The 24,491-nt window shown below is 39.2% G+C and overlaps 1 protein-coding gene across 1 annotated transcript in view; it reads left to right on the top strand.

The window, feature by feature from the left end:
• The window catches only part of GPR139 (G protein-coupled receptor 139), a 147,080-nt gene extending 129,884 nt beyond the window's left edge, over window positions 1–17,196 (top strand). The window contains exon 2 of the mRNA XM_088451847.1: window positions 16,262–17,196. Coding sequence (XP_088307973.1) covers window positions 16,262–17,196 — 935 coding nt within the window. The remainder of the gene's footprint in view (window positions 1–16,261) is intronic.
• The last annotated feature ends 7,295 nt before the right edge of the window (window positions 17,197–24,491 follow it).

Raw genomic sequence — 24,491 nt, forward strand, 5'->3', positions numbered from 1 at the left:
TCAATGTGCTAGATAGCCCTATATGGTTCATTGCTAGTCTTGATAAAAATTCCATCAATTTCCTCAACATGACAGTGTCTCGCCAAGGGACTAGACTAAGTTGTACCCTATACCATAAACTCACTGACCGGGACACCCTACTCCATGCATCAAATCATCATGCGAGTAGTTTGAAGGAATCACTACCTATATCGCAGTTTGTCCAGGTGCTACGTAATAATACCTCACAAGATGCCGCTGAAGTACAATAGTTAGAGATGCATACTAGGTTCCTGGCAAGAGGGTACTCACCACCAGTAGTTGATAGGTGTCTGACAAAAGCATGACTACGACATCTTCAAATCAACACTAAGAAAAGAGTAGACCCTACAAGAATGATTTATCCTGCCACCTATGATGTAGCTGCCACAGCAACCAATAAAGCTATTAAACGATACTGGTCAATCATCACTTCGGGTCCGGTATTCAAGGTCATTAGTAAATAACCACCTATGATGGCATATCGACGTGGCCCCAATCTGCTCCAACTACTAATGCGGCCTATGAAACAGCCTAAGATACAGCAGACAGATTGGCTTCCAAATCATTGTCTTGGCTGCTATAGATGTGCAGATTGCATCACTTGTCGGTCTATGACAACTGGGACTCATTTTTCCCATCTTCATAGTGGGAAGAAGATAGTTATCCGCCATCGACTACACTTTACCTCGGATCATGTTGTCTATATTTTGATGTGTCCATGCGGTCTCCTTTATGTTGGTATGATGACAAGATCGTTTAGGGACATCATGGCTAATCATCGTTCAACGATCTGGGCCGCCTTTCAACTCCGACAAGCCAGTGGCCCAACATTTCGCAACTGTGGCTTCATTAAAATGTATGCTGATAGACCATGTTCTGCAGCCATTTCGTGGTGGTGATAGAGAGCTCCTCTTGAAGAAATGTGAGGCAAGAAGGATTCACAAACCTGACACGGTTGCCCCGAAAGGCCTTAATGAATACCATCCATATAACATCTTCCTGTGGTGAATACCTTATATATTCTCTATAGAGTACAGTATATGTGGACTTTATCCTGTAGCTTCAGGTTGGACAAACAGCGATTGAGCTATGCATATCAAGTTTTTTCATTTTTTATTATAATTATTTTTTGATTTTATATTTATTTCTATTTTTCATAATATTCTTGCAGTGTATATAGCATTGTTGGCACAGAAATACATACAAATGTATATGATTTAAGTACTATATGTAAGATTGGTACTTGTGATAATATTATTATGATGTGCGTTGTTTAATTTTGGTATTTAATTATTGTGACTATCACTTTAGACAGTTATTGTATGGTATGCACATTTATTTTTACAATTTTGTATTGTCCATATGTTACTTTTATTTTGGGTGTGTCTTCCATCCCTGACGCCCAGTGATCTAGCCACTCTTACTTGCTGTGGTACATTATTAGCTTGTTGTGACTCTGTCACCTAGCGACTGTCCAGTCTCCCCTGTGCATCTTCACTTCTGGGTATGTGACGGTGCTGGCCATCTCTGTTGTCAGCATTGCTCGGTAAACGTCTGTATCATTTCCTACATGTGATCTGCAGCGTCACTTCCGGCATGGCGGTTTGGATCACGGCGCGATGGGGCTTTTATTTGTTTATACATTTGTGCCAAGTGTGTGTGCCAGGCACTTATGTCTTTCTATGTCCTGAGTCTGTACTATTATAATATGAACACAGGCTGTGGTTCTTTGTTGTTTGTCCTGGTCTGGGTTTCACCTAGGGGGCGGGACTTAAGTAATTGATGTGGCTATTTCAGGAGGGCTGTGGGGTATTGGCTTATGGGTCTCCTTGGTGGTAGTGCTCATTATTTTCTACATGTATCCTGCACCCATAATAGATACACCTCATAATAAATTATCCCCTAGATTGTAAGCTCCTAGGAGCAGGGTCCTCCTCCCCACTGTCTCACAGCCTTCTTCTCTAGCACTTCTATGACAGACTTCACCTTTGCAGCTGTATTGTGTATGGAGAATTGTGTTGCTAATTGTTACTTGTGCTCTGTTTATAACTTGGTCACTGTATTGTAATGTAATGTTCTGTGTACCCTTTACTGTATGTACAGCACTGCGGACCTCTTGTGGTGCCCTATAAATAAAATGTAATAATAATAATAATACACCCTAGCTACATTGGTAAGCTGTCTGACTGCAAAGCAGGAGGTTACAGGTTTGAGTCTCAGCTATGATAGTATTTTGTGTTAAATGAAGGAGAATATGACTTAAGGTGCTTAGGGTCAGAAAGAGAGGTGGCCCGATGGGGAGGAGATGTGATCACTCAGACACACGCAGAGACAAGCAGGAAGCTACATGGCCAGTGCAGAGAGGAGTTGCTGGGACTCGCAGAGCATTTCTCCGACCACCCCCCCATCACCACCCACAAATGGTAATTCCTGTCAATCACTCTGTGATGGGTCTGCGTAGCCACTGTGACCGCAGTCCCGATCGCAGTGGTGCGTTTGTGTATTTATGCTTAACCCGCAATTACGACAACACACCCTCAATGAACACCCTCTGATAGACGAGTTCCGACTCTTCTGTCGTAAGTGCAAATGCAATTGGAATTTGTTCAACTCTTCATCACCCGTTCGTGGGTGACCTCATTTATGAAATGTGTGCAGTGAGAAAACACATTCCACCAACAGGCATACATTTAAATCCGCAACAAATCTTAAATGTCTCACTAATGAAGGGACCCAGTGCCATCCTCTAGGGCACCTGGACTGCAACTTAGTATAAATCTTTCTATAAGAGCCTGGAACTGTCAATTACCTAATGACATGAGTTTGTTTAGTAGATATTAGTGGAAAATGCTATAAGTTTCAGACACCACACCACGATCTCCCATAAGTATTGAAGTAATCAGGTGCCTGATGTGAGTAATACAACAGCATATGGTTTATATAATTTTCATGCACAGCATGCCATTCAGTTACCATTAAAACCCTATAAGTGGAAGCAGGACATCATAAAATCCTAAACTCCCATCAGGATAAAAAAAAATTCACCGAGTGGTTCATCGGTTTTCATTGTCCTTTACTTTGTGCAGGAATATACTTTGTATAAATGAACTGTTCCCCACAGCATAATAGAGAAACTAGAATCTTTAGCTCAGAAGATTCACTATAATATGTGTCAATAGACCATTAAACACTGTGCCAATATTACACAGTCCTGTAAAAGGGTTGGAGACACATAGCTCATCCAGCATAACTGTATTTGATGCCATCATATATTTGTATTTGATGTCATTGCATACAAATCAAATACAGGTTATTATGTGTTCTGACTTTTATTTTATTATACCATACTGGGCACTCTGAGAAATTTGAATCTGAAATAAGACTTTTTCCTGTAAAACATTGTTATTTGAAACGAAAATGATTGAACAATGGCCCTAATTCAGCAAGAATCGCAAGTGCAAATACGCTCGCAATCGGGCGAATGTTACGCACTGCGCATAATTACGCGTCGTTCTGCATGAACGCTCCACTGCGATTGGGACTGCGGTCACAGTAGCTATGCAGACCCATCACAGAGTGATTGACAGGAATTACCATTTGTGGGTGGTGACGGGGGGGTGGTTGGAGAAACGCAGGCATGCCAGTGCGTTTCAACGCCGTTACAGGGGTGTGCATAATTAAACCCCTGCAACGGCATATGCAGCCTGAGGTCTAGATACTGACAAGAAGTTTAGCAGTTTGTGAATGCGGTCAGCTGAACCACAACTGTGCATTTGGGTCCGATGTTACCGATGTTTTCGTAGACTTGCAAAGGTATTGCAGATCAAACTAGGTACAGAGAATATCCACACAGGAATTTATATTCCTATAAATCTATTCCCCTAATATATTCCATAATCTTGAATTGAATTCTAAATATTGGGGAGGTGCACCTAAGAATAAACATGTCATAATCTAAGTAAAAAAAACAAGAAAAAGTATTCTTATAGAGGGCACACACAGATTATATAAAGTTTACGTATATGCACAGAGATGATTTTAATCAGTGGTGAGCGGTACGGACTTCCATTTTCAACACAGCATATATCTTGCTCAGCAGCACTACACACGGGTAATTTCCATATGCTAGAAGCAATATGTAGGGCAGTGGTGGTATATATACAATGGTACTATACAATGGTAACTCCTACATACTCAAAGCAGTATTTTAGGTAGTGGTGAGTGTTGTAAACTCTGTTTTCAACAAAATATATAATATTACATGGTTTTTATGGTATGTTTAATCAGTGGCACTACACAATAATAAATAATTTCATGTATGCACACAAATGATTTTAAACAGTGGTGAGCAATAGGAACTCAGCTTTCAACACAACATATATCTTATTCAGCGGCTGAATAAGATATACGTGTGCATACATGGAAATTATTTACTATTGTGTAGTGTCACTGATCAAACATACCATAAAATCTATGAAATATTATACATTATGTTAAAAACGGAGTCTACACCGCTCACTACTACCTAAAATACTGCTTTGAGTATGTAGGAGTTACCATTGTATAGCACCATTGTATATATACCACAATAATTGTGGAATGATTGATGCTGGTTTGTGGAATGTTTCTTTAAACTAACATTGCTTATCACGGCTTTGATTCTGCAGTATTAAAATACACTGGGGTCATTTATTACGACATGACGTTACTGATTATAAATATCATAATTCAAGGTGCATAAAGAGTTTAATATACCTATGATATTGTTCACTATTGCCCGCTACTGCAGACTCAAATACACATGAACCACTTACTAATGTGTAACGCCGTTGGATACATATCTAAATTACTTACAAAGGAATAGGTCCTCAATTGGAAATATATATCAGAATATGGATTATTTGTAAATTATAATTGGAGTCCTGTTTCTTGACAAAATAAGCGGGTGGTATAGCACAATTCTACTCCATGTGTAGAGAGGACACAATGTTTCCAATCTGTCACAAGATATTATTGAAAATACTGCAATGTGATACAATTATTTGACTGATAAACTGGAATAGAAACTTGATGGATTCAGAATGGTATAGTATTACAAAATAATATAAAATAATGCACCAATAATGGTCACTAACACATTGCATTAATTAAGTTATTCATGACAATATGCTATTAATACACATGGTTATGTGTCTGAGACATAATTAAAATTTGAGAGACTTCTAGATAATCGCTCGAATAAGTTGTGTACAGTGACATTCACATATATGAATTTTTTAATAGATGAAGAAAAGTGTTTAATACAATTGATTTGTGAGTCAGTGATCTGAATATCGAGAGATGACTGATGAACCCCACAACTAAAATCCTTAAAAGAGGTGACATTATTTCTAAAATATTGTCACAGGATTTGTGGATTTAGGGCCTGATTCAGACCCACTCGTGAGCGCTGAGCGCTCGCAAGCGGGTCGATGTTGGCCCAGAGCGCATGCGCATGACGGAGCCGGCTCCATCATGCGCATGCGCGAGACCCGGATAGCGACGGGCAAACCGTCGCTCCGAGTCTCACACCAAAGGGGGCGTGCTGTCGATGTTGAGTGACATTGGTGGGCGTGCCAGGGGCGCCTACCGTCTGGGGCCGACCCCACTGACATCACAAGTGATGTCAGTGGGAGTGCTCTCGGCTCTGATAGAGCTGAAAGAACTCCAGGACTTGCGGCAACGAGACCCTACCACATCGCGACCATCTTCCTGCCCACTTGCTATAGCTGTGGGTGGTCACCCACAGCTATACAAGTGGCCAGGAGGCCGCTCTAAAAATTAAGAAGGACGGCCCTTATTCAGAGCGAGCGCTCTGTCAGAGCGTCCGGCTCTGAATCAGGGCCTTAATTTGAATTAATCCGATAGCTGTAAAAAGATTACTCTCTATACTGATAATTACTTTCTCATAATAAGCCAATAATAGGCTGATAATATTTTCCTTTCTCAGTGAATTATGCGGACAATATAAGGACAAACAGAGAGAATAAATACACAAAACAGGTTTTTGTCAATATTTTAATAAATATTACACTGGTGGAGTTGCGCTAATTGGACTTGTAATTACAAATAAATACTTAAAGTGGCAGAAATTAATTCAAGACACCAAATATATCTAACATATATTTAATAAACACACAATAAGCATGTCAATAGTGGTATACAAACGACATATAACAATCACCTAAATATTGTAAAAGTCTATACAGATTATCATGCATTACCATGGAACTTCTTAGTTCCTAATAAAAACCTGCATTACTAGCAAGTTTACTAAAGGAAGCAAAAAACATAAAAATATATATATATATATATATATATATATATATATATATAATAATTGTATATTTCATATATAATGTGACCAATCTTTTAATAACTTTATTTTCTTGCACATATTCATTTTATATATTTTGCCTTGCTAAAAGTTATGTTTTAATTTGATAAACCAGGTCCTCACTGTATTGTATATACGTAAACTTTATATAATCTGTGAGTGCCCGCTATAAGAATACTTTTTCTTGTTTTTTTTACTTAAAGGTATTGCAGATGTAAGTAATGGGAAGTGGGCGGCTTTTTACAGTGGTGGACATCTTGGTATAGTGCTGTGATCGCATTTATTTGCATCATTTTGCAGCGGCCGGGCGCGTGAGTGCAATCTTGTGGTCCATGCTGAATGAGGCCCAATGTTATATATATCATCCCTTCTAGAATCCACCATTACAGTAGTCTCTATACTTTCTTGCATTTGGTGGCAAAGGACGTTCTCTTAGAATTTGTAGTTCATTATTATGAACATGAGTTTTTCCACATTTTGGGGAAGTAGGTGCTTACGCCGATTGCTCACAAGGTTCCTGGCTGTGCTAAATACTCTTTCCATGTACACACCGTAGGGTTGGCAGCTTGGGTACAACAAAGTTAGTTTTACAAGGGGCTCCAAATTGCCATTTTTTTCCTTCCAGTAATAAAAAGGACTGTGTGACTAATTTGTAGTAGAGATGTGCGCCGACCCCGTGTTTTGGTTTTGGATCTGGATCTCCCCTGGTTTTGGATCTGGATTGGTTTTGCCAAAACCTCACCCCCATGTTTTTTTTTCGTGTTTTGGTTTTGGACCTGGATTTTTTCTTAAAAAATACAAAAAAAACAGTTAAAATCACATAAAATTGGTCTTTGTTTTATTCCTACAGTATTAATAACCTCAATAACATTTATTTCCACTAGTTTCCAGTCAATTTTGACCACCTCACAGCTCACAATATTGATTTGTTCATCTAGTTTAGGCCCAAAATTTGCACCAAGATAGCTGGCTGACTAAGCTAAGCTGCAGCAGTGGGCGGCACAAACACATGGCAGTTCAACTGCAAACATGGCACATCAGAAAACACTTTTATTATTCAAAAGGGACCTGAGGCTAGTTGGGGTATGTTTGTAGTTGAAGGCAGGGCAGGTACAGGAAGGGTTGATTGGTAGTAAATGTAATTTTGCTTTTTGATTCCAAAGAAAATTTATGTTGGAGAAGGGGAGGGGAGGAGGCATTTACAAAAAAAAATGTGATACAGTACATTTACATCAGTCCTTGCCACAGAAGAATCCTTGAGCATGGCTGCTGCAGCTGGGAGTTGATTTTCTCTTCCCAGAAGGGGACCAGGAAGAGTGCTTTCCAAAAACAAATAAACAATTGACTTAAATAATGCTTTGCAAACCTTCTATAAAGGCATTTCCCAACCTGTACAGGGACATAAAAAAAAACATAGTTAGTTAGTGGCCTCAAAGTGTTACTTAACCAGCACAGATATGTGGACAAGCATAAGATCTATGATTTAAGGGCAGGGGTAGCCAACCATGGTCCTCGAGAGCTACCAACAGTGCATGTTTTCCAGGTATCCTCACAGAATCAAAACTATAATAATTAACTCCACCTGTGGATCTTTCTAAATGTTTTGGTGAGTAATGAATACACCTGTGCACCAGCTAGGTCATCTGGAAAATGTGAGCTCTCGAAGACAGAGGTTGGCTACCCCTGATTTAAGGCCTTACGTTGTGTCTTTCTTGAGAATCCTGTGCCTGCATCTGCGGCTACGAGTGGATTTTCATCCCAGAAGGGGACCATGAAAAGTGCTTCCAAAAAACAATTGACTTAAATAATCCTTTGCAAACCTTCTGTAAAGGCATTTTCCAACCTGTACAGGGACATTAATAAAACAGATTTAGTTAGTGGTCTTCAAACTGCCATTGTCACTGTCCGCTTAACCATATGAGATATGTGTACGAGCAGAACAGAGCATTAAATGCAACATTTCAGATTTAAGGTTTAAGTCTTACGTTTTGTCTTTGTTGAGAATTCCTTCTTGAGCGCCATGCCTGCTTGCTGGGAGTGGATTTTTTTCATCCCAGAAGGGGACCATAAACAGGAAGTGTGCTTTCCAAAAATAGATAAACAATTGCCTTAAATAATCCTTTGCAAACCTTCTGTTCTGTAAAGGAATTTCCCAACCTGTACAGGGACATTAAAAAAACAGAGTTAGTTAGTGGCCTTCAAATTGCCATTGTTTCCACTGTCCACTTCTTAGATATGTGAACAAGCGGAACAGAGCATTACATGCAACATTTTAGTTTAAGGTTTAAGTTTTACGTTGTGTCTGGAGATCATTTAGAAAGCAGAGAAATAGCTCCACCACAAGCGGCAGATGACTAAACTCATACACAAAAGTTTAATAGAAATATATACAACAACAGATCAGACGTTTACCCTGGAGGATCTGTCTGATTCATCATGGTGCCCCCAAGAACAAGATTGTGCAAATTCTGCCAAAAGAGGGACTGACACCACGGCTAAACATAATAGGTACTTTCTGGATGTGAATTGTCTCATTTGCATGGGGAAAACCCAACCCTCAGGTGCGATGGATCTCAGCCAGTGGACAACATTGAAATCACCATTAAAAAGTCACAATGGAAGATTACAGTGTGGAGAATCTTTCTTCACAGTCAGGAGAGGCCTCAGGGAACATGAAAAAAGATGATGTAGGTGCTGAACTTCAAGGGATTTCTCCATCATGTTCTGCAGTGTGGAGGTTTCATTCACATGTTTTCTATAAAGCAGTTCAAAGTTACAGCCTTAAAAGTGTCTGGCTATAACACCCACCTTTGCCAGGAATTACCAAAAATTATTACAAGCAAAGGATTCATCTGTCCGGAATCTGTCTGGGAATTCATGGATCATATTTGGCCTGAATGAACTAAGACATCCAGTGATTCTGTCACTGTGTTCAGTAGCCGTCTTTATTCCTACCTGATTCGCAAACTGAAATACGGAATAGTGAGCACAGACAACATGGAGGCCTTTGTTATTCCGCTGCCTGCATGCCAACCAATACCTCCCAGACTACACCCACTGGGGTGACCAGGTCTTGATAATGACCATCCCAATCTGTTGCTAGGCCTTCTTCTTCCAAACCATCCATCCTGGACTTCCTGTCCAAAAAGGGTGAGCAGGGTACAGAAAGAGGAGCTAGATGTCCCCGATGACATTTTTTTCATCTATAATAGATGATGTGGGGAGATAAGAGCTTCAGATGTTGGAACAGGGGCTCCCACCTATTTGGCTTCCCTCCAGAGAACAGAGCTCTGTTCCTCAGGAAGTGTCTATGCCTGAGCTGATCGGTAGTCTCTGTCTGTTGGTAAACACCCTTCAGGAGATGGCAACCCATAATAACAACAACTATAATAATATTGTGTCCACTGATAATGATAACCAGCCTGATCCCTTAACAGCAACATACCCCATATGGCCAACTCATAACATGAAACCCAGTTTGCATCCCACTCTTCCTTATGACACTAATCCAGTAGCCATGGTTGATCAATCAGCCATGTGTGGTCCACCAAATTTTTGGCCTTCTACATTCATTTCTAACATCATAATAACACACTATAACACACTAGACTTATAATCTTTGCTTTTGTTTATGTTTTTGAATAGAACAGTTTTAGAATTTAGGATGTGTACTCTATATAGGTTTGTAAATAAATATATGCTTTAGTTTTTTAGAGCATATAACTTTATAAGCTGTTAGGATAACATTTCTGCTATGTTTAAGATTAAAAAAACAACTTTTTGTAACCCAATAACTTAAAAAAAAGTTTTCATTGCACTATTCATGCAGCCCCTTGAAAGACAGCAGCACAGCACCCCTGCGCACCTACGCCGATGACAGTGACAGCCAGGTGTCGCTGACACGCACACAATAAAAATTGATTATTATTTTGGGCAGCAGCCCCTCGACAGGAGCACAGCACCCGTGTGCACCTACAGCGATGACAGTGATGGCCAGGTGTGGTTGACATGCACACAACAAACATTTTACAAAAAAAAGACAATTTTTTTTTTTTCAGCTCCAGAAATTTGGCCCAGAGCACAGATTGATGACAACTGGAGTCAGGGCAGCACTAGCCTGCGTTGTCGACTTGCTAGATCTTGTGCGGCTAAGCCTAACACGCACACACACACAGACAAAGATTTAAAAAAAAGATAATTTATTTTACATTTTTTTCAGCTCCAGAACTTGGGCCCAGAGCACCGATTGATGACGAGTGGCAGCACTAGATTGCAACTTGTGTTGCTGGCTGGATCTTGAGCGGTTAAGCCTAACACGCACACACAAACACAGACAAAGATCAAAAAGGCGACAATTTATTCGTAATTTTTTTCAGCTCCAGAACTTGGGCCCAGTGCACCGATTGATGACGACTGGAGTCAGGCAACACTAGGTTGCAACTTGCATTGCTGGCTGGATCTTGTGCGGTTAAGCCTAAAACGCACACACACACAGAAATATATTACACAGAAAAATACACTTTTTTTTTTTTTTTTCTACAGCTCCAGACCTTGACCCAAGAACACCGATTGATGACGACTGGAGTTGGGCAGCACTAGGTTGCAACTTGCGTTGCTGGCTGGATCTTGTGTGGTTAAGCCTAACACGCATACACACACACAGTAAAATATTACACAAAAAGACAATTTTATTATTTTGTTTTTTTTGACTATATATATGTATATGTATATATATATATATATATATATATATAATTTTTTTTTTTTGTTAGTCCAGAACTTGGGCCCAGATGGACGCAGCACCAGCCTAGATGTATCTGTACCAGCCCAGATGGACACAGCAGACAGCACAGCACCAGACCAGAATGGATCAGCAGTACCAGCCCAGGACACAGCAGACAGCACAGCAGGCAGCACCAGCCCAGAATGGATCAGTGCAGACAGCAGACAGCATAGTACACGAGCAGAAGCCCGAGCACCAGCACCTCTCCCAGCCCTACACTACCCACCCTCCCTGTTCACTCTCCACAGCCGGAGTGAAATGGCATCCACTGCGTGGCCCCTATATACTACATTGATCATAGAGACATAAGCTCACGAACCATGAGATTTCTGACTCTATGGTTTTGCCTTGGTTTTGAGATCCGAGTCAGGCAGAAAACCCTGAGCCTGCTTGGATCCAACTCGGATCTGCTAAATTCGGGTGGGTTTGGATCTCTGAGATCCAAACCTACTCATCTCTAATTTGTACATTGTCATTAAAATAGTTAGTTTGAATCATGGTATAGGTGTCAATAATTGTGGGCAATTCTGTTTGACCATATATCAAAATCATGTGTTACTTTCGTGCGCTTAGTTGACTCATTATCCACACCCCAGTGGGTCTCTTGGATAGGTCTGTTTTTTTTTCTTGGCGGCAGCATTTGCAGGAAAACCTGAAGCAGGAGATGTTGTCGTGTCATGTGCCATTTAAGCTGTCAACTTATTGGCAAGGAGTTCTTTGCAACTGACACAGATGCAAAGAAACTTATTACATTAGATTTAAACCTAGGCTCAACTATGGTTGCCGAAATGTAGTTATCCAATTGCAAGATCTTGACAACCCTTTGGTCCTGGTGAAGCGTATAGAGAAGTTGAACTACAAGTTGAACATGTTTAGCAGAATCACTTTGTTTCATATCCTCCTTCAGTTTCACTAACTGATTTTCCAGTAGTTATTATTAATTTGCTTACTCAAGCTGGCAGGTTCTGAACTCACTTCATCAGTTACTACTTCAAATTGTTTCAGTAGCTTGCATATAACAGAGTAATCTCCATTGTGCTGGACTAAGGCACTCCCTGCTCTCCCAATGTCATGGCTTATTGTGTAGGTTTGGATGGCTTGTTGCTGTTTCTCCATTCGCTGAAGCATATAAAGTGTGGAATTCCTCCTGGTCACTACCTCTTACTTCAGTTAGTGGCATACAGCATCTCCTGCACACCCCTTAATTTAAAAAGAAATTCTGAACCACTAAGTTTATTGTGTTGGCAAACATGGGATGTGTTCAAATTCACCCAGTTGTAATGCTCTCACAATGTTACTTGCATTATCGGAAATGACAAATCCTGAAAAGAGTCCTAGCCGGGTAAGTCATTTTGTAATGACATCCCTGAGTTTTTCTAACAGGTTGACACAGGTATGCCTCTTAGTGAAACAGGTGATACAGAGAGTAGCCAGCCTGTGAATAAGCTGGTGTTGGGAGTTTCTGCTGCTGCTGGTGAAGGCACTACACACACTCATTGGGCTGTAAGTCATGCAATCTTTAGTTTGACCAGTACCACTTGTCCACATATATGTGGTTAAGTGAATAGTGGGTACAGTAGCATTTTCTAAGTCAAGAACTAGTGTTTTCTTACTGTCCTGGTACAGGCGAGGAATTGCTGTCTGGTTAAATGGAATTGAGATGAAATTTGGTAGTGGGGACACAGAACCTCAATTAACTGTCTAAAACCACATGAATTGATGGATTTTTGAGATTTTCCCAAATAATTTGCATGCACTCGCTGCAAATGACATAACAGGGAGGAGGTTCCTAGATGGTTAAGGCACTACCTCTACTTACTTTGGTTTCACAAATGGTACTGATGGCTTGACAGATGTTGTCAGGATATGGGTAAAAATAATTCCACATGAAAAAGGTTGGTTTTCTGGTTTTATGCCCAAGCATGATAATGGCCTTCTTATCACAGGCAAAAACTGATGCCACTGGTGGCCGACTTACTTTTACATAAAACAGATAATCATCATCAAGATCCTTATTAGTCAGATGCACAAATATCCCCCTCATCCTGTTGCACTTCCATATTAGCATTCTCAATTTCTAAGTCACCATCTTTACTTTTACTGGTGTTTATCCCCACATTTGCAGAGGGTGTGGAAATGGTGAGAGGAGGCTTATCTAGGATTACAGTATCAGACATGTGAGATTCACACATAGCACTTGTGGACACCCTTAGACTCTCATCAGGGATTTGTTAAGTTTGTGAACACACAGTTTGCTCTTCAGCCTTATTTTTATTTTGGTTAACTGATTTGCCTATTTTAAAGGTGACACATGTAGACTTAAAGTGAGAAGGTGTTGCATGTGATGTTTCAGAAAATGCCTGACTGTGTTTGGACCCAACTTCCGCAGTAGACATTCTAGTGCATGAAACAGCAGTAGCAGGACCACCACATGCAAAGGAAGGCCATGGCCTGTTTTTTTTGCCGCAGTACATGGTGTATGGAATCTTAGCAATTTTACACTTTTCAGCAGTAAATTTTCTCTTTTATTATTAGAGGTGATGTTTTTTTTTAGAGTGAAATATTGTTTAGTTTTCAGGTGCCTTCTTCAACTTTATTTCCCCTGGACCATCTTTAGTAGATGCTGAAGAACTATCATGACTGCTGGCAGCAACTGCAATGCTAGTACTGGGTCACTGCTTCTGCTCTTTTATCGACTGATCCATATCGACTCACAGTGCTCCTAGTATAAGGGTAACATCGGTATGATGTTATTTTTTAACACACAAGTTTTATCATTTAATATTTTTATAACAATGCCTGAACACACAACTTAGTGCCTCACAGTATTCCTATGGCATTTTTTTGTTACACAGTGACCTTTTAAGTTAAACACAGTGCTCCAGTTCTAATGGCATTTTTTTTAAATGACAACTGTGCTCCTGTAGTGTTTTTTTAATACAGTGCTCCAGTTCATTCCTCCTAATGGTGTTTTTAAGTGCCTCACAGTGTTGCAGTCCAGTCCCACACCCTCTCCCTCCAGCCTCCTGAGTGATCCTTTGGATCACAACGGATCCAAAACATGCGTGATCTGACAATGGGAACATAATGTTTTCCCTTGTTTTGGGATCAGAGCTTGGCTGGGGCTCAGTTCAGTTCGGAACTCCTAAGTTCAGGTGTGTTTGGTTTCCATGGAAACCGAACTGCACATCTCTAATCAATAGTACTCTGAACTGTTTGTGATCTGGAAGAAACAAAGTAGAAATAGATCTGTAGTAAGAGAGATTTACAAAGATATAAAGACCTTTGGAAAACACACAACACTATCAATTCCTTAGTTTGCCATGGGGAATAAAATGTATGAAAAACAAATTGACATGAGCTGTGTTTGACAAGACCCAGTTCAGTTGAAGCAAGCCACAGGGAGCTGGACTTTTGTTAAATACTCAAATTATCTAATGCTACTGTGTTATTTTGAAACAGATTTGAATTATAGCAGTACATCATACAGTACTTGCTTTTTCTCCTGCAATGCCCAGAAATTTTGGGCAGTTCTCCTGGGATCCCAGGAGAGTAGACAACCCTCTTGCATCATGTCTATTTCTGCAGTAAAATTGAAGGGGGGCTGGGCATTGAATACAGAATTCACTGTGCCTCCCACTTTAAAATTCTGTGAGTCACATATAATCACATAGCTATAGTTTTCTATATGACTTCCCCCTCCAGGAACTCCCAGAGAGGAGTTAGAAAATGTGGACTAGAGTGTAAGCATATATAGTATTGGGCGTTGGTCCAATTATGTGTGTGTCCCCCCATATTTAAACAAATACATACTGTATGTATTGAACATGCATGACTTCATTCCTTCTGTGGAGTACTTCAATGAATGAAGGCCTGCCTAGTGTATCAAAAATGCATAAAAAACACATTAAAATAGCAATTTTTTTTTCAATGCACATTTTATGCCTTCATCAGGACACCATTCATGTTTTTCAGTAGACTTTCTGCATACAAACCAAAGTTATAGCTGATTTATAAAATATTATTTTGATGGAACAGTCATTGATTCCATGACTTAAAAGAGGTGGAGCCTAGTAGGCTAACTTTATATTTGGAGACATGTTTGGGCATATTGGGAGGTGGTCTGACTGAACTTGGGATATTTAAAAAGAAAAGATTCCAAAACAGGAATATAAAGCTGTGATTACCTGCATAGGAATATAGGGCTTGATTTATCATGGATCACAACTGCAACCACGTACGCAGATTGGTCGATGGTGCGTACTACGCATGCATATCACCTATGCAGTGCAGATACAAAGCCAACGCAGAGTGAGTGATGTCAGGTCAGCATTTGGGGGTGGTGACAGGGGAGTAGTTGGAGAAACACAGGTGTGCCTGTCCATTTGATCGCTGTTACTGGAACGTGCATGAATTAGCCACTACAACAGCATACGCAGCTTGTGTACTCCCTGCATGCGACGAGGCTAGCAATTTCTGAGTAAGGTCAGACCTGTTGTAATTGTGCATGAGGGTCCGATGTTACACAATGGTACTGATGTATACACAGGATTGCAGGGTATTATGAATGTGCGAAAGCGGTAGTGGGCGTCTCTAAGCTGGCTTTGGGCGTCTCTATACTAGCTTTGCGATTGCAGTAATTAGCATATTTTCACAGCATACTGCATGCCTAATCGCAGCTGCGATCGCAATATCGATACGTAGTGATTCAGGCCCATAATTAATTTGTATGTAATTTTTGTAATGTCAATACTTTTGAAAAATCTGAGATCTCATCGCATTTTTTGCATATATATAACTATGGAAAGTGATGTGTACAGGCAATGTAGCCATTCCTTTTCTGAGATACTTTAGTGACAAAACTACTAAATCTCACACTAAGAAGTCACGGTGATGTCATTGAGCAAAACATTTTCACTTCACAGTACTCTCACTGATGAATTTGATGGTTTATGTGGTGAGAGGGCTTACTTCCTGTAAAATAGCTGTGCTGAATCCCTAAACAAATCTGTCAGTGTATTATACTACATATTCATTTACATAGACAAAGATCCTAACATTCTTTCTTTCTGCCTCCATAGCAAACATCTTGACAGTGATCATCTTGTCTCAGTTGGTGGCCAGAAGACAGAAGTCCTCCTACAACTATCTCCTGGCTTTGGCTGCTGCAGACATCATGGTACTCTTCTTCATTGTATTTGTGGACTTCATTTTAGAGGACTTTATCCTTAACAAGCAGATGCCTCAAATATTGAACAAAGTCATTGAAGTTTTGGAGTTTTCCTCCATACATACATCCATTTGGATTACGGTCCCATTGACCATCGATAGATACATAGCAGTGTGTCATCCTCTAAAATATCACACTGTATCTTTCCCAGCTCGTACTCGGAAAGTCATTGTAAGTGTATATATCACTTGTTTTTTGACTAGCATCCCATATTATTGGTGGCCAAATATCTGGATGGAGGATTACACAAGCACATCGCTACATCATATTCTCATCTGGATACATTGTTTTACGGTTTACCTGGTCCCTTGTTCCATTTTCTTCATCCTAAATTCCATCATTGTCTACAAGCTCCAACGGAAAAGCAATTTCCGACTTAGAGGATACTCCACAGGGAAAACCACTGCCATCTTGTTTACAATAACATCCATCTTTGCCATTCTATGGGCACCAAGAATAATTATGATACTTTACCATCTTTATGTATCTCCAATTGGTAATAGTTGGCTGGTGCATATAGTAACTGACATTGCTAACATGTTAGCCCTCCTAAACACTGCGATTAATTTCTTTCTCTATTGCTTTATAAGTAAAAGGTTTCGCACAATGGCAGCCGGGACGCTGAAGGCTTTCTTCAAGTGCCAGAAACAACCAGTACAATTTTATACAAACTATAACTTCTCGATAACCAGTAGCCCTTGGATTTCGCCCGCCAATTCTCACTGTATTAAAATGTTTGTTTACCAGTATGACAAGAACGGTAAACCGCTGAAAATATCCCCATGATGCGCAGGGGTGTAGTTTGTGGTTTGAGAATACAGCTGATTGAAAAGCTTGTTAGAATAATTTTTTGCACTCAAGTGCATAGGCGCTATCCACAGGTCATAATATTTAACGTCGTTAGTGACGGAATGCACAGGAGCGACAGTGGAAGTTATCTCCAAATACAGGATGGAGTTGAGAGCACTATGCTGAATGTTATGTTGAAGCCTGGAATTCTTCCAGCCTAATATATTTTGGGAGGTTGATGGATTTTTACTGCAGAATTACTTAGAGATATGCCATTTATAAGCAGTAGTGCAATACAAGGTTCTTAAAACATCTCATAAAGACACTCAGTGGTGCTTAGTTTAACCAATAAACATGTATATTTAGCAGCTTTTGTAATTCTAATTCTACCAGGTGACTATTTTGGAATTGAAATGTTAGCTAGTTGTGTGATCTTGCTTTACAAGATATTACATTTAAGAGTAACATGAAACAACTAGGACAGCTGGGGTTAATCTTCTGGAACGTGATCTATAAAATAATTGAAGTTCAAAGTATATTGCATTTTTTTTAATACATACTATACTGCGCTTCTACTTGCTGATATGTCAAATGTAACAGTGTTTTGTATATGCTGTGACCTACTGCTTATGCTGTGCAATACCTAATGAAAGTGATGTGTCCATACAACCTGCTGGAAATGTTCTGCAAATCAATCATCTGTACATTTTAGTGTCTTGAATTATTCATGAAGGTATTATTTAAAACAAGAAGAGAAAAAAAAGACATTTGCTTCAGTGCAATCTATTAATGTCACAGCACTTTTCATTACTTCCTCTAGTGCATAGACAGTACAATTTAAACTGTTTGTTGAACATGCCTTAGAATGGTCAGAAAAAACACACAAGCACAACGAGCAGAAACAAACATGTCTATTGAGAATTATCTATAGTATCTATCCAAAGTGCATGTTGTTTGGTTGTAATCAAGAATTTGTTTTCTTACTGGCTGTTACCTTTTTCTTAAAGTGGATTGGTCATCTGTAATTAATATTATTCATCTGTCAGCAAGTCCTATCCAATAGGTTAAGCTTTTACTTTTTCAGAAACACTTTTCAATTCTCGTCCCCATATGTCGATAAACGTCTTTCCAATAGCAATCCAAAATCCTAGTAATTTAACTAGAAACAATTTGCCTGTAGACTTGCATTTATCATATAGTGTAACTGGGCAGATGTCTACAGTAAAATTTAAGAGGCATTGAGATTTATTTATTTAAATTTTACCTAATTTTATTTACTACTTGAGGCAATTCATTTGTGGGCGATGGCTGCATAGCAGGACCGTAACTAGGGTAGTGCGACCAGTGCCTTGGCACAGGGCACCGCAGGGCAGGGGGCGCTGTTTGGGCCTGTCAATTTTCCTGTTATCATTCTCACTTGTAGCTTCCTCATCTTTTATCCCCAGCATCTCCTGGCCTCCCCTATATCTTCCCTGGCCCTTCCCCATGAGGCCATGGCCCTTTTTCAGGTGCACTGTTTTATGTCCTTATTTAAAAAATGGGGGGGAGGGCGCCAATGCTCTCTCTGGCACAGGGCACCAAAAAGTCTAGTTATGGCTCTGCCCTTGGAGTGGTTGGAGTGACAGCACTTCATGACCATTAAAAATGACAATATTCCCTTGCATCCCATAGAGATGTGCAGGAAAATTTACAATGTTAAGTTATTGTATTCTAGTGCCATGTGCGCCATCAAACCTCATGGTGAAATGAACGCTGGCCTAATGCTGTAATCACTCACAATGACATGAAAAACCTAATTAGTAACTTTTCCATTATAATTCCAACAAATGCATAATAACATGCATTGAATTATTTAAATATATAACTGTAATTTGATATAGAGATATACAGTCCTCTTTAAAGAACATAATGCTCCATGTGTATGCATATTGCTTCATAGCTTTAGTATAGTATATGCGCTGCAAACCAAAACATTGAAATGCACTTTGAAAAATATAGTTATGTGTTAATATTTTTTGTCATTGGTGCTTAGTAATGTAAAAATAATTAAAGAATGTCTATTACTTACAGATAAGTGGACTCAGCCATTTTGTAGGTTGTCAATTCACTAGACTGTAGTGGTACTAGCCTATGAAATCATTACAATCCTGTGGCATGACTGAGGCAATATTAATGTTGGTTGAGGAAACAAAATGGCTGCCTCGGCTGCGTGTTGAGACACTAAAAGTAAATTTCCATAGAAAAAATTGTGAGCTGTTGCTATTGATAGACCGTGGTATCGGAAAACCTGCAATAATACATTGTTCAAAAATATACACTCGCAGAATGTCACTTATGACGTCTAATAAGCGGATAACATTGAAATGTCATCTTCATCAGTGAGCAAGTTTCTCTGACATTTTTTCTATGTACAGTATGTGACCATCTCAACCATGTTAACCCCTTGTTTACTAAAGTAATATAAGCTACTAGAAAAAATATGTTTGATGAACTAAACTGTATTTATATATTTGAAATGTGAATGTTAATATATCTAGATGTAAATACTTGTATTAAATTCAGTGCAATATACTTTATCTGCATTACTGACTATGACATTTTGTATATATTATAACCTAGTATTTAAATTATGTATCTATCCTTTTATTTGATGCTGTTTAACATAGGAATGTAATGAAATTACATATGATGTGCAATTTTATGAAGGCAGAATGCATTTTTGCAAAAACTTCTTTTTGTTCTTACAAGTTTAAATTTTGTATTGAATGTATGTTGAGCTTTTTAAAGCAGTGTTTTTTTCAACTATAATATTGTTTTTTAGAAACTTTTTTGTTAATTTCAGGGGAAATTAGGGCTTCAGTGTGTTAAATGCTATCATTTGTAGGGGCCTCATAGTATGTTTGGATTAAAATAAAGTTATACTGTTTATTTCTAGTGTACATAAACCTAAATATGACAGTAGGCCTTTTGGTGTTTATTTAAAGAATATTTAGCTAACAAACCTTCACAGCTAATGGTTCAAGTCCTGAATAAGGGGCTCTGAAAAGTCCATCAAGCTATTAGCATGTTTGTTGGTGGAACACCATATCATGTACAGCCTGATGTGTGTGACTCCAAAACATCCCTCCACAGATTAGAAAGAGCCATATAATTCTACTTTATGTTATTAACTTGTCAATGTTTGTATTGGCTGCATTTTAGCTTACTGTAAGTCACTTCAGACTGGCCTACAAGTGGACGCAAGGGATTAGCTAAATGAAAATAATCTGTGCTGTAGTTAGCATACTTAGGAGTCTATTTATCAAGCATTGAAAAGTGTGGAGAAGTTGCCCATAGCAACTAATCAGCTCCTATCTATTATTTTATAGACTGTACTTGATAAGTCGAAGAAAAAGTGGTGTTACCTACTCTGGGCGCTACTGTGATATAACCGTTAAGGAAGCAGATGAAATGAGAGGGTTTCAGAATTTAAACATGAAACAAATACATTTATTCAATAAAATAATGAAATAAAACATGAATATAAGGTAATTCACAACCACATTGGGACACAGATGAGTCCAAACTGGTAAATGCAGTAGTCGTGGGGCACAATCCCATGGGACACACGATAAATGAGTTCAAACGCAATGCAATGTTCAAAAAATCAAACGGAAAGCAAAGCAATTATCGCATAAAGTTGGAATTGCCAGCATAAAATTACACTGGATGGGTGCAATATTGGTAGTATATGCATAGGTGAATCCACTGTCAATAGTAGGTTCATATATAAGGAAAATCCTACCCGAGGAGAAGTTTGGAGCCAGCGGGTGTTAGCTGCAGGATACCCGAGTTGCCCTGCAGTGGCTCCAATAGCTTGACCCCAACCGGGGAGGAAATCCTCTAGTTGAGCTTAGTGTCCAGGAGATGACACAGGTGCAGGTGGCCAATGCATTTCAAGATGTATAGTCTCTTCCTCAAGGCTCTGAGGATTTCCTCAGTAGCGCCCAGAGTAGGTAACACCACTTTTTCTTCAATCAGTCTATTGTTTTTTCACTAGGCAAACCACTTACCTACCAGGCCCGCTCACACTCAAGAGCGCCCAGGTTCACATATACACCTATTTTCTATTGTACTTGATAAGTGCTACTTGAAAGCTGATTGGTTGCTATGGCCAACTTCTCCACTGGTTCACTTCTCACACATTTCACTGCTTGATAAATAGATCCCTTAGGGTGGTAGCCTCAGGCTTTAACTCCCAGAGCTATTCAATTAGAGTCCCCTTTTTCTCACCCAGTAAATTATGTTAACTAATAGAATCCAGGAAATCTTGCCAGACCTATGGGTTAACACGGTCACGGCTCCCGCAAACAGGCTATTTAAAACGGATTTCGTTTCAAGCCTGGTCAGGCACAAAAAAAAAATCATTAATCCTTGTTAACTACAGCCTATGGGCTGCCTTCCGCTGTTATATATGAATAGCCCCGCTGCTTCAAATTAGCCCACTGTAAATTACGCAAGCTAATTGAATTCCCCCCTCATGCTTTCATTGACAACTCAATTGTGTTCCCCAGGTTTTGAGGAATAGAGACAATACGTACTATGTCCCTAGTCAGTTCTTTGATTACACAAATACTTCAACTGGAATGCATTTACTTTATAAATAATATACTGTAAAGAATGAAAATTAAACATTATTTTTTTTAAGATGAAAATAAAACAACTGCATTTGTATCTAGATTTGTTGAAATACAGTATTTCCCATATCCAGTCCTCAGGGACAACTGACAAGTGCATGTTCTGCTGAGCTCCTCACAGAATCATAAGTGAAATAATTTAGCTCCACCTGTGGAACTTTTAAAATGTGTCAGCCATTATTTAATACACCTGGAGAGCTGAAAAACATGCACTGTTATTTGTCCCTTTAGACTGGTGTTGGAAAATACAGCATAACATTAAATATAGATACATCAGTAAGTCTAATTCGGGCTACTGCTACCCCCATTACCGCTACCACCCCCTTCCTCATCGCCTATTTCCCATCCCTGCCCAGTCAGTTTTTTCCACATAAAATTACAAATTTTATGGTATTTTAAAGAAAATACCTCCCAACAGCTGGCTTATTCGGACGAATGTACAGCTCATGGGACGGCAGTATAGTTCCCTGAAAACGAGACTGTCTCACTGAAATCGGACGGTTGGTAGGTATACATATTATTCAACCTAGAGAGTAGTATTCATTCACCATTGGAAGTCTAGCATGAAGACAGAGAAGGTAAAAGAACATTATAAAGACAACCAGAGAGACATATAGTATATACAAGGCATGTAATTTACATTAATGTGTCTGAACTCTGCATAGTTATTTATTTAACTAGTTTAAACACACCTATGACCTATAGTGTACATCATAGATTTGCCATTATGTGTACAGAAGTTACAAGCTTAAAAATTATCCAGTTTACTAGGGACTAGTGACATACCTGGATCTTATAGAGAGATAAAGTGCAGAAGTTGCTCAGAGCAACTGATAAAGATAGAGTAGGCGATATCATAGGGCAATAGACCACATTACAGTTAGCGCAACTGTCCTATTCAAATATGTGACAAATAGCTTCCAGGAAGTTAGCCCCTAAGATGGCTACCGCCAGCATTACCCGTAAATGGCCATCGCAACGCTATGGGGCTTGAAAAAAAAATACATTTAAGGATTTTCTCCCTTCTGAAATATAGCTAAACTCTCAACCTAATGCTTTATTATTGAGAATGTGGAAGTTTTTTCGCTGCCCTAAACAAAATGCCTTGTCTATTGCTGGGTACACACTGTACAATATATCGGCTTGTGAGAACACACACAATGGGGTGAATTTAATAAGATGGGATTTCTATTTAAAAGTGATGTTGCCCATAGCAACCAATTAGATTCCAGGTATTATCTTCTAGAAGGTGCTAGATAAATGAGAAGTAGAATCTGATTGGTTGCTATGGGCAAAAACACTTTTAAATAGAACTCCCATCTTAGTAAATTTACCCCTATATCTGTGAATGACATCATTCACAGATGTATCATGCCGGCTGTGCAGCACTGCAGATGTGATATATCTTGTAGATATATCGTGCGCCTCTGCCATGTTATGGGTGACTGAATGACCCGTTATGCTGGCTGCAGGAACATCCAAAGCTGACATGACAATTGGGCTGGCATTTAAATGCCCACCCAGTTGTAATGTCTGTCCAGACATATCAAGCAGCCGATTGGTAATTGTGTATGCTTACCAAATCAGTCACTCAGTTGGTCAGCTGCTGAGTCGGCCAGGTTTGTACCCCACATTACTGAAACAAAGACTATTGCTATTAAAAGCAATATTTTGTTTATGCACACTGCACAGTTGAAAAGAAAACCAGCTGCCTTCTGATTGTATGCAAATGATTTATGTTCTAGGCCGATACATTCTTTCAAGAACAGGATCATGGGGAAATACAAGTGTATGTGCACAAACACTGCCCCAAATAATCCAAACTAGCTTGTAAAATTGGACAGGCACAGATGCCCTAACCCTATATATTTATCAGAGAGATATAATAATAGTAAATATTTTTCAAGACACCTGAAATAACAGACAATACCAACAAAGTCATTATTTGATCTACACTAATAAAAAAATGTGCTAATTATTTAATAATTTGATTATGTAATAGCCAGCAAGACTGCCCTTATATAATGATGTTATCTAACATTGGTCAGAATGTTCTTATCTTAAAGAATTGCCTGTCCATGCAAATGATGATAAATAAAATAGCACTGTAAATATATTCTATATTAGTTACTTCAGGATCAAAGAAGTCATCAAATCTCTGTTCTATATAATGAAGGTAATGGAAATGGGGGAAGACTGTGTAGAGTGATTAATACTGACCAGATTAAGGGCTTGCGCTTTTACTATTGAAAGATGCAGGATCAGTACACACAGCGCAACTTATCAAAATGCTTGAGACACCTGTACACATAAAGTAATGACAGCTAGAAACTCCAGGCATTGTTTTTCCAGAAAAGAACAAGGGACATGCATCTGTTAGGTATACAATAACCCTTCATTAATATCAGTATAGTATTAAGTCATGTTTTAGCATACTAAGGGCACCATTTATAAATACCAGTGGCAATTTTCATTTAGTATCACTGTTATTCAAACGAAAATGCCACTAGAGTTTATTAATACTTACCCCTCCGGCGAGGTCCTGCGAAGTCCAGCAGCAAAGTCTTCGTCCTCGGCGAGGTCCCCCGCTGGGCTGCTGGCAGCCTAACGCTGCCA

The sequence above is a fragment of the Taudactylus pleione genome, unplaced genomic scaffold (genome assembly GCF_031769625.1).
Source record: "Taudactylus pleione unplaced genomic scaffold, aTauple2 ptg000032l, whole genome shotgun sequence".
NCBI classification, from domain to species: Eukaryota; Metazoa; Chordata; class Amphibia; order Anura; family Myobatrachidae; genus Taudactylus; species Taudactylus pleione.